Genomic DNA, 12152 nt, shown 5'->3' with positions numbered 1-12152 from the left:
CACTGTCTGTCGCTAGTCTTTACACGCCGGGATCACCTAGATAAGAAACTTATAATTAGCAGTGCTCCAGGCTGCTAATTATGTACGCCCCCACCACCTCCTCTCCCATGCTGGATGAAGAGGAGTGAAGGGGAGTACTTATAGGTTTTTGTATGTTTTTTCAGTGGGCCCTTAAAATATACATGTTTCTAGTGACATGTAACTAGTGAAAGGGAAATTATGCAACTTATCCAAATATGGATTATTATATATATTTTTTTTTTACTTATTTGAGTTTTCAGAAATTTGCCACTAAATACAATTAACTGTACACGATGAGGTGCTATATCCTTATACATATATTTAATATTACCTTTATTTATATAGCGCCATCAAATTCCGTAGCGCTTTACAAATCATAGGGGACATCTAGAAGTATAATTATACATTGGAGTACAAAGTAGTAGTGAGGGCCCTGCTCACAAGAGCTTACAGTCTGAGGATGATGGGGTGACACAAGAGGTATAAGAGCTTGTATAATGGTCCAACCATTCTTTATAAGGGAACAGTATAAAATAATTTTTATAAATAAAATTCTGCTGCTTGAACCAGCCATCAGCTGCCATGTTATATACAAAGTCCAAGGTGAAAGTGACTATGGAGAAGCCTGGAGCTTGGTATATATCTGGTGTTTCCCAGATAATAGACAGGAGGAGGACATAGCCTGGATTAGTAAAGAGAGAGTTGACATTTCATGTGGTTACTTACTGTGATAGGCTTGCCTAAAATGATGGGTTTTAGGACCATGTTTGAAACTTTGGAGGTTGACTATTAGTCTGATAGTCCGGGGAAGGACATTCCAGAGAATTGGTGCAGCTCGGAAGAAGTCCTGGAGACACGCAAGAGAGTTTCGCAATTAAGGTAGAGATTAGTCTAGTCTAATATCACTGGCAGATCGAAGAGCATGGGCAATAGAGACTGAGATGAGAGAAGAGAGATAGGGAGGTGCAGCATTATACAGAGCTTTGTGGATGAGTGTTATTATTTTAAACTGAATTTGTAAGGAGGTGGGCAACCAATGCAGTGATTGGCACAGACTGGAGGCATCCTTGTAGCATTTAGTCTGAAGACTAGCCTGGCTGCTGTATTAAAAATAGATTAAGGAGAGTTTACAGAGTAGAAGACCAATAAGTAGGGTGTTACAGTAGTCTAGTCGAGAGTGAATCGGAGCAACAATTAGCATTTATATTAGCATTCAGTCATCTAAAATATGCAACATAATTTTGTTTGTCCATGTCTAAATAAAATTGATTGAGGTTGACCTAAAAAGAATAGAGGATAAGACCCTTTAACATGCTTTAAAATGTTTAGTTTTACAAATTTGTAAGTTCAGTAAGCAGATGGCAGTTCTATTAGGTCCTTTTAAAAACATTTTGGGTTTTTATATGTTGTAGAGGTTTTATGGCTTAGTGATACTGAGGAGCTTAGATCATCACAGTCCAATTGAAGGAGATCTCTCAGTCAATTTAGTGTAGTGAGACTCCAAACAGAGAATGGAAGCAGTGCCACAGTAACATCTCTGCCACTACACAGGGAGGGCAACAGAGATATTCAAACATGGATATAGAGAAGCGGACTCCCCTCAGCTGAGGTAGCATCATAAAGAAACATACATTTTGCCCCACCCCTATCCTCACCATTAGAAGTTAAATTGCTACCTATGAAACAAACTATATAAGAGTGTATTTATTGTGGTAGTAACCCTATTATTGGTCATGGGAGCCAAAGAAAGAAAGATGCTCATGAATGATTTTCATATTTATTGGTGCTGGTTGGATGCCTTATGCTTTTACATAACCAAAGAGTACATTGCTGCTAGGCATGCTGCATATTGCAAAGTAGGATTGCTTGCGTGTTTGCACGGAGACAACTATTGCCTTCCTTTGCTGCAGCACCGTCATGTATTGCTAAGACTGTTCTTTGCATCCATTTATTTCTAATAAGCATGTGAAAAGTTCATTGTGAGATACCTTGGTGTAAGTTTTTTGTTCCATTTTTAATCCTAGGAAACCTTGGAAGGGCCAGGCAGGGGTGTCATAAAATAAAAGAAATAAGTGTAATTGGTCTGCTCCCACCTATTGCCAGTACTACCAGTATGACCTCTCCGCCAGAAGCACCTGGGGTTCACAGGACCCGCTTCAGCCAATAAGTGGCCTCCATGTAACATAGCATCCAATGGACAGAGACCACTGGTAGGCCAAAGTGAGTCCCATGACCTATGGTGCTACTGGCAGAGACATCTATGCTGACTACTGGGGCCACATGTGAATTTTGGAAAATTGTGACTGTTAATATGGCTCCTCGAGATTTAAAGACCTTTTTAACAATCTCATAATAGGCAAGCATGAAGAAACAGTGGACAAGGCAGCACTTCACATATTGTATTCTTTCAATTACCTGCTGGCAATGCTATAATAAACGTTAAAGGGGTTTTCAGAACACGTGTCATAAAACAATGCATTGTGAAGAAGCCTTTATATTCGGTTAGTTATATAGTTACATACATTTCATGTTACACTTTTAGAGAATACAAATACATATACTCTTTAGGTCCTCTTCTCTTCCTGAGGCGGCAAATAAACGCTCCTGGTCTATGGAGGTATTATGATGATAAAACATAATTTTCTATCTCTTTACCAATGGCCAGCATAACACATGGTGGCTGCCATACCACTGATGCCATTGCCCATTAATTAAAAAAAAAAAAAAAAAAAATTATCAAAATAAACTGATTCAAATATTTTTTTTCCCTTTTTTTGATGGGTTGTCCAAGAATTATTACTGATGCCTTAGCTGCAGGACATTAATATCTGATTGGTGGGGGGGACAAACCCAGCCTTGGTATCAGCTGGTCATCCTTGCACAAGCCTGCGCCACTAAGCTGGAGGCTGTACTGAGCACAACAATGCCTGACAACGTTTACATGTTCTTTTCTTTAGTTCTTTATTGCTATAAAACAATTTTTTGTCTTGAATGAATGTAACGTGTAAAGGTTTTCAGGCATTTATGTGTTTTTCTGTAAGAAATCAATATGTTAATGTTTTATTTAAACATATAATTAATTTCTTAGATCACCAATTCTAATCTTTACGAAAGAAAACAAAACAATTTTTTTTTTGTTTTATTAAATCACTCAAATGTAAGTTTAAAAAAAAAAAAAAAACCTGTAGGGTATGACCAGGCACTGTTGCATCCACAAGTTGCTGAAGCCCACCCATATCTGAAAAATTTCTATGCTATAAGGGGGGAGGTCACTGATGGGTGGGCTTTGGTGTCATGCGGTTTCCACAATGCCTGATAATACCCTTAGTTATTGAAAAGCTGCATGAACTAACAAGATATTACTGAATAATTTTTTGCCAAGTTGGTGAACAGGTAAGTATACTGTATTATAGTGCTACATTGTGTCCACTTTTGCAATTGAATTGATTAAATACATTTACACTGAAAACGATGCATGGATTCCTTCCATTTTATGTGTACAGCTGCAATACAAACCTAAGTATCTCCAATGTAAGAAATTGGAAACGCTCCATTTCACTTGTCCTCCATGTCTAGCTAATCTGCTTTTGATCGGATACTTTTGTAAGTGAGAGCGGATTTTGGATCAAAGTTAACTTTAGCTATCAAAGAACTAATGGGTCGTTCCCATTTCAGCAAATAAACGTTAATGTTTTTATGATAAAATGTTATACAATTTTCCAATATACTTTCTGTATCAATTCCTCATGGTTTTCTAGATCTCTGCTTGCTGTCATTCTATAGAAAGCTTCTATGTTTACTTGCAGTGGACCATGGTCACACAGGTGCACGGCTCATTAGTATCACAGCGAGTTATCAGAGTTGTGTGGTATACCGAGACGTGCACCTGTGTGACCATGGTCAGACTTCTGTAAACATAGAAGTTTTCTATACAATGACGGCAAGCAAAGATGTAGAGAACCGTAAGGAAGTGATACAGAAGGTATATTGGAAAATTGTTTAACTTTTTATCATAAAACATTAACATTCATTTGCTGAAATGGGAACATCCCTTTATGTATAAGTCTTTACAGATGCTGTAGACACTAGACAACGGGACAATTCTAATGAGATCTAGATGAAGTTGTAATTATATATTTTTTTTAATTGGTTGCAAAGCGTGGCACAAGCATTTAGTGTTTCTTGATTTTTTTTTTTTTTTTTGTCATTCTGATTCCAAACCACTTGGCAAAAGAATCAATATTTCACCAATCTGCCATATTGAAATGGCTCGAGGCACTTTTCAAATCACAAGTATTTCTCTCCTGTCAGTATATCCCAGTACCTGGTAATTGAGCATGTGAATGTGTCCTAATGAGTTATTGACCTGTTTATAACATTAATATAATTTGCATGTGTCTAATGAACTGGTGCTTTTAATTCTTCCCACCCACCCACAATTTCTCGCAGACTGTCGTCCTTGATATCATACTCTGGAAACTTGTGTTCAACCGAGACAAGCAGGGAGAGTCCCACATGGTCAGCCACCCCCCACAGGTTGGAACTTCACTGTTCATATATATTGGGCAGCTTGAACTCTGCGGTCCCCTTATCTTTTGCGTAAACAGCTAAGCGGTGTCATGTGCCTTGTTATCTATGTGCCTCTTCATCTCTCCACTACATCTGTGTTGTGTGTATGTGAATGCCGTGCATGGTGTGTGGCTTTGTGAAAGGATTGCATTGGTGGAAGGGTAGCTATTGCTTTTCATGTGACTCTCTCCTCAGGAGTTTACTAACAAATTCACAGTATTGCACTTTAACAAAACCTTTTATTCCTGGTTGTATTTGCTCAGTTTAGACACTGAACAGATTTCATGTGATATCGGGTCTATTCATGTGTCATTTCTGTGTTGGTGACCTTTCCTGCAGGTTGGGAAGTAAAGTATTTCATGGTGACTATTGATAAAACCTTTTCTATTTTCTAGGGGGCAAATGATCTCTGGGCAGCGCGTTTCTTGTCCTTTTTGTGTTGCTGCAAAAAGAAGACCCCTAAAGCCAAATACATGCACTTAGCGCAGGAGCTCTTGTTCGATCCCGACTGGCCGCCGAAGCCAAGAACAACGACAGAAGCCAAGCCTACCACGCTAGAGAACGGCAGCTATCAGATTGTCACCATTACGTAGCAGTTACTCTACTTGGCTTCTTTTTATAGTTTTTCCAAATGGTTATTGCGCTGCATGGGCTGTCTGCAATGCATTGTGGAGCAGTTCACTGCAGAGCCCATTACTAGGACTTTCACCATGCCCTCCATTCACACAGTCTGTACGGGATGTCTGAATGGATACGTTTTGCAAAGACTTCAGAAATGACACTCGTTTTTGTATCACTGCAGCACTCAGTGTATTGATGGGGAAGGGAGCAAGAATGAAATTTGGGACCATTTTTTTTTTTTTTTTAACTAAAGTTAATATAAAAAAGATATATTTTTCTTTACTTTCCCATAATGCTTGAAAAAAGAAAAACGTTATTTTAATGACTTGAAACCCTAAAGTGGAGAGGGCAGAAAAGTCTAAGGTTCTTCTAGTTACCCTGGAAGTGTTGTCACATCTATTGAGTCAGAATTTTTTTTTTTTGTATTTCTGGTCAGTCTTTGTCCTGCTGAGCTGCTAGCTTCCAATTTTTTTATTTAATTAAATATCTGTGCCTTTTTAGTTAAACCACACTTCTTCGTGTCTGCTTTATTTAACGCTCATGTTGAGTACCAAAGAATTATTTCCTCTAGTTCGTACTTTTGCGTTAATTTTCATTTTTTTAGACTCTTTTTATTATCTTTTTTTTCGTACCTATTTCTCCATTCATTTTTCATTGACGGCTTCCTTTTATAGATTGGATCTCTGTTATAGAATGTTTGGAATGATACTGGATATATTTTCAGCAGATACATTATCTGAATGATTACGGGCTTCGTATAGTTCATGTATTTATTGCTCCCGTAACCATCAAGTGTTTGCACTAGAAAACATTTCTGATTTCTTTGGCATACGTTCTTTGAAAGCAAGTAAGTGTTTTTATAAATGTACTTGTAAAAACTAAATGGAAATTTCTATTTTTGTTCAGCTAGATCTATGCATTTCAGACCTTAGAGCTGTGAATTTTGCTGTGTTCAGTTCTGATACTGTCCATGAAAAATGATCTGTTTCTCTGCGCTCCTTCTCCAGGCACTAAAGAGTTAAAGATTGGTGTAAACCGGAGCGCACATTTACCTGCACATGATGTGTCTAAGATTTTAACAACTCTTAGGTAAAAATATCCTTAGAGCAGCGATTTAACTATACAGTGTGAGATAGATAACAATAGTATCCAACCTACATGTATAATCCTTTGTACTGATCTACATACACTGATATAGCAGGACTGATTTAATATTAACGCTTTGTGGACTAAATCACAGAATCTCAAGAGAATCCCTTGCCTCAATTATTTTATAGCATTTTGAATAGGATGACCAGGCAAGGGGGGGTCTGGCCATTGTGAGCCACAATGTTCCCATGTCCATGTGATATATGTAAGATCTCACTTTACTGCATCTATATCTGGAATAAGCTTTGAGATTGCCCTTACATGCAAGATCGTTGGCTTGAGTTCACAACAAGGTCCATATGTTTGTAATGGCGAAACCATTTAACTCGAACATCCATGTGAAACCACTGTGTGAAATCATAAAATGTGCCAACTAACAAGTTGAGCTCTGCTTAATCTGTATATATTGTACATTATCTTCCTAGGTCAGTGGTTTACATATAGTTTAAAATAGTTTTTGATCTCAGGGACTACTCGGTTGATGGAGGATTTATATGCTTTTTGCAATTTTGTTATCTGTAAATGGGTAGTTCCATGAGTATTTGGTACTTGCATCTGAAAAAAGTAACATTTTTAGTTTTCCCAATCAAATGTTCTCCTCTAAAGTTGCCCATATTTATTTGTCCATGGTGGGATTGGGGTGTGTCCCGCACGACCCGGACTTATTGCCTGATTGGCTGCCCAGCGGCTAATCAGGCAAACTGATGCTACTAGCCAGGCTGTTATTGACCAGGGGTGTACTTCTGACTGTTCACCAGCTAGCTGGGGCGTCACTTTGGCAGATTGGCTGCAGTGGGCCAATTCGGCAATATGTTCGGGTCACGCAGGGCGTAAGATATAAGTTTCTGACTAGAGCGACATGCATATGCTTGTGGATTCTGCAGGCTCCATATCTACTTGCTTAGAAGTTACTCTAAGGTCATTGGAGACCTTTCCACATGTTCTGGAAGGAAATGCCACAGGCAGTATTCTGCCAAAAGAGGTCACCGTATCCCCACTCAGTTTGTAGGTCCACTCTCCAGAATTGGGATTCATACTTGTTTCCATCCGATGATTTTGGCCCTTTTAAATCCTGTATCTATGGCATACCCTGTAGGTAATAAATACTATCCTGAAGAAAGCTGCTTTTTACCTCTGAAGAATTATCATGTGACTGTCCTGACAAATGCAACAGTCTGAGAAAGGCCTAGAAATAATGTAACCTGCCTAAAATCTACAGTAAGGCCATTTTTCATATGGCAGAATTTTGCTAGTTATTTTGCTTTTGGTATCTGTAAGCTGAAATTAGACATTGGTCCAAAACCCAGAAAATGTACAAATCTACTAGGGATCCAAGGATCCATTCCTGTATTTGGCTTTGAATAATGCGTGCAAATCTCTGGCAGTAATTCTCCCTTGTGAAACTTGCTTAGAAAATCTAGAAATCTCAATTATTCACTTATAGATACACATACGTAGGGAATGTATAATGATTTGTGAAGATGTATATATTGGTATGTACAGAAAATCTATCTAGAAATATCTATAGTATTCAGGAAATTAAATTGTACAGTTTATTTTTTTTTTCTTTTTAACCTGAATTTTTATTGGAAGCTAATAAAATAAATGAATAATGAATTTCTATGTTTTGATCGTTCATCCTCTTTCAGAAAACCTTGTTTATTTTTCAGTGAAAATAGATGTTCAGTCATCATATAAAGAAAGCATGATGTGTATAATGTTCTGGTTTGTGTCCTCCATGTTTAACCCTTTATGTGCCTGGAGATTTCCATCCTAACTTTGTGATAGCCAAATCTTTTCTGGACTGCTTCACCACAAAATAGGGTAATTTAACAAACAAAAAAGGCAGCTCATTCTTTACAAGGGCTTTAAAAAGCGGCCTTTTAACTATTTCATGTTGTTGCAGGCTCACCAACAGCGACCGTTTCTGCATGAAAACGTCATAGACTAGTGATTCTGTCTGATAAAACTGTTGTCATTCTGCACATTGTATTCCCCGAGTTGAACAGTACAGTATCTTAACAGCTTAACCATATGTTCCCTCTTTTGTAGGTTGTGTATTTTGGCAAAGTATGTATATTTTGCTGGTTAAAAAGAGAGCGCACAAATGTATAAAAATAAGAAATCTAGCATTTGCAACAAAAATGTGTTGTATATAATATATTGAAATTATTTTTCTTGTATTGTCTAAGAATTAAATATAGGCATCCCTCAGGGTTCTTATTTTTTAATATCCATTTTTTAAATTTAAGTTTTGTTCATCGACTCTCTAAGTGCAGTGCAGAAGTGCAGATTTCTGAGTTTGCACATGCAGACTGCTTTTTGTTATTATACCCTTTAGTTTTTTAAAGGTTACTGTAACAGAGTCTCATTTTCAATGATGTAAAGGAGTCAGTTTCTGTAGAAACTACTATGATCGGTACTAAAACTGGGCAGTCAAACAGACTGGACATTACGGGACATTTTTCATCAGTGCTATGGTTTTTCCTCCACTTTTACCCCAAAAAGATTAACAAATACACTAGCGTGTGAACTCTAGTAAAGCATTTATGTGCGTGATTAGCTGCATGTGCTTTTATTAATGTATAATTAATAATCAGCCATTGCCTGATACTTATAGCCTTGATTCTCTTGTGCAAGAACAAAGGTTCAGGTATAAAAGCAACCAACCCCTCTTTCCCTCAATATCTCCTGCTGGGGAAGACCCGGGAGACATTCGATATTTGACCAGTTTGGCCGACCTACATGAAAAGTCTATGTGAACTGAAGGTAAGGGCCTGTCCTAGAGACCTTCTCTTATTTCTGTCTGGTCTTCAGGAACAAAGTAGATCACATACAGGACATGTTCTGGATCCTATAAGTGGTGGAGTAAGTTAATAGTAAAGAAGTAAAAAGACTGCCTATGACTTAGTGGCTCAGGTAATGGGTGCTTATTATCTATGAATAGTGCCGCCTGAGGCATAAAAGTGATTTTGTTTAGGACTTGTACGTGTCCCTAAACAGCTCCATCACAGTTTGTGTGTAAAATCGTGGCACTGGACTCCATTTGAACGGCTTTTTGCTCCCCACTCTGTAAGTAACCTTGCTTTACAAAATATTCTAAATTGCAAAAAAATATACAGTATAAATTACTCTTTGTAGGGCAGCCAAATATCCTATTTAACAACTGGTGCATTGCCAGTACGTTTGCTACTCCTAAAACCATGAGGTGCATGACAATTGGAGTGAAAACCATGATAGACCAATACTATAAGGACCTATATTCAATGAATTCTGACCTATATGACTATTCCCAAGATTGTAGCCTAGTGAGCCCAGTATTGACCTGACCTGACTATATTGGCACTGCTTCTTGTAGCTTTCACAAGACCACATACGTTTTGCTTGGTGTACTGGTAACCCAGGAATAGCAGTCTAAGAATGAAGAGTCACTTACCTTTTAAGCAATATCTGTTAAGTATTCTGTTCTGTGCTCTTATTTTTGTATTCAGAAATGATACAAATTATTTTAGATTTAGCGAATTGTCAGATGTATTTTTAAAGAAAACCAATGCTGCAATTAATGCTTGAAATAAAGGACCCAAGTCAACTACCAGAGAGATTTTTCTTTTTCTTGTTTTTTTTGCTTTGCTATTCCAATCTTAGATTTAATTTTTGTGAAGCTTAACAATCCGTCCTGGGAAGGGGGAATGGGGGGGGGGGGGGTGTTAAGCTTGAATTTTATATTTGCTTATGTATGTTTTTGATAATTGTTTCAATAATTTATTTTATTTATTTGTTTTTTCTCATTTGTGCTTCAGACTGTGCTAATCTATATAATTGTTTGTGTTCTAATATGTTTATTGGTGATAAGTCATGCAGTATCCTTTCCGTGTAGAGGGTTATGTCCTATCTTTTACAATCCGTTGCACTGTGGGGGACAAATGTAAGCACAGAGGCCATTTAGCTTTGTTGATGATGCATTGCACATAGTGTACAGTGGCTTGTGAAAGCACAGACCAAAGTGGAGACCCCTAATGCACGAGGGGCAGGCATCAGTTTAGGTGACACAGGTTTAGTGTTTTTAATGTTCACAATATGTGAATAAACGCCAAGATTGACTTCAAGGTGTTCTGGGTTTCTTGAACATAATAAAATAGATTGAAATGTGATTGACACATACAGGTTTTACTGAACTTTTTATTGTATACTAGTTTATATTTATAGCCCCTATGTGAAGAAATGACAAATCCCATAATCTGTATATGAAAACCTAAGGCGCATTGTATCATCCGCAGCCATAATGTAATCAGATGATGGTATCATCCATGTGCTGAAGGCTCTCACTATCTGTATGTGTAGAGTGTAATCCTAATGGTCATGTAGATCATATCATATTGATGTGGTCTTAGCTGGATGGTCATTAGCCCCTGGTAATCTTTGTATTTGGCTCTTGGTTTCCTCATTTTATTACTGTCCACTCTAAGAAAACCCTCTCTATTGACATTATCATAATATTAAGGATTAACATTAATTTTGCTGTGGGAAACCTATTTCCTTTCCTAAGCAAAACCTATACAATTCACCTACTTTGATGACCTGCCTATGTTGGCTTGTTGTTTACAAAGTTAAAGTCTTTTGATGTACAAGTTTAGGGCTCCTTTAGGTATGTTAGTTAATACATCCATTATATGGCATTTGGAGGTGAAATGGTTGTTAAACAAACCATTTGTCATTTCACATTAATATGAATATTCGTGTGATTTTAGTAAGAAGCGGTAAAATGTAGACTTCAGGAACATTCCAGTTGTTCCACTAAAATGTACATTTGCTTTTATTTTTTCCAATATCACAATGTGCCGTGCATCTCAACGACTTGTAGTTCATTTATGGCTTTTGCCCATGAGTAAGAATAGAAAAGGACGCTGCATATCAAAATGAACAAAGTGCTGCTCTTTATGGTACCCTACTGTATAAATAAAGCATACCTTCAGAAATGTAAATATCATGTATATAGCCATGTAAAAATAATTTTGTGATTAAAGCCCTTTTAAATAAATACATAAAATTCAAAAGCATCAGTTTTTTTATTGCTCCACTGATTCCTTTCCCCAGCAAACAATTGTGAATTCTTGTTTATGTAATACATTTCTATTTCACTCAACTTTTATATGCACATTAATTCATGTCGTAAATATTTTGTAATGTTTTCATGAGGAAAAATCTTTCATAGCAGTCCTCTTCTACCTATGGAGGAAGGAATAGAGAGATAAAGGCAGGGGCTGATTTGGAGAACACATTTTTAGTTGACTTCTAACAGTTGTGAAGTCATTTTCCAGCAGGGTTGAGCACTGTTACCGGTGCTGAGTGGTTGGTGTCTAAGATCCTCCATATGAGCAGGTTTACAGGTAGGGGGGACTGATAGATGCATTGTTGTCCTGATATAAGGGCCGACTGGGGGCGTGGAGTAGCCTTCACCCCTGCAACTGTCTGAGGCTACTTCATGCCCCCAGTATCCTCTGAAATTAATTTTTTTTATTTTTTCCTTATGAAAATGATTTCAGTAATGACTGCATACTAGAATTAGATAAAAAACAAAAGATATGCCGATGCTGCACTGAGGCGGAAACAACGTTGGGAACTGCTTAAAAAAACTAGATGGTAGATTTCCTTTTAAGAAAACCATGGTTCTGATATTGAGCTTGTTGCCTAGAGCCCAAAACATGTACTGTATTATATTTTTGATTGCTTTTAATGAATAGAAAGGATCCAACATCCTTGTGATCCCCAAACGGCTGTCTCCTGGTAGAAAT

The 12152-nt window shown here is 37.4% G+C and overlaps 1 protein-coding gene across 2 annotated transcripts in view; it reads left to right on the top strand.

Annotated features, from left to right (window-relative positions):
* The window catches only part of ATP13A3 (ATPase 13A3), a 72744-nt gene extending 61330 nt beyond the window's left edge, over nt 1-11414 (top strand). The window contains exons 32-33 of one of the 2 annotated variants that reach the window (XM_072142639.1): nt 4471-4557; nt 4986-11414. In XM_072142639.1, coding sequence (XP_071998740.1) covers nt 4471-4557; nt 4986-5183 — 285 coding nt within the window. In that variant the 3' untranslated portion in view covers nt 5184-11414. The remainder of the gene's footprint in view (nt 1-4470; nt 4558-4985) is intronic. The other variant, XM_072142640.1, reaches the window with a different exon arrangement.
* The last annotated feature ends 738 nt before the right edge of the window (nt 11415-12152 follow it).

This window comes from Engystomops pustulosus, chromosome 3 (assembly GCF_040894005.1).
Source record: "Engystomops pustulosus chromosome 3, aEngPut4.maternal, whole genome shotgun sequence".
In the NCBI taxonomy this organism is placed as follows: domain Eukaryota; kingdom Metazoa; phylum Chordata; class Amphibia; order Anura; family Leptodactylidae; genus Engystomops; species Engystomops pustulosus.
This window is presented reverse-complemented; position numbering and strand designations above follow the sequence as displayed.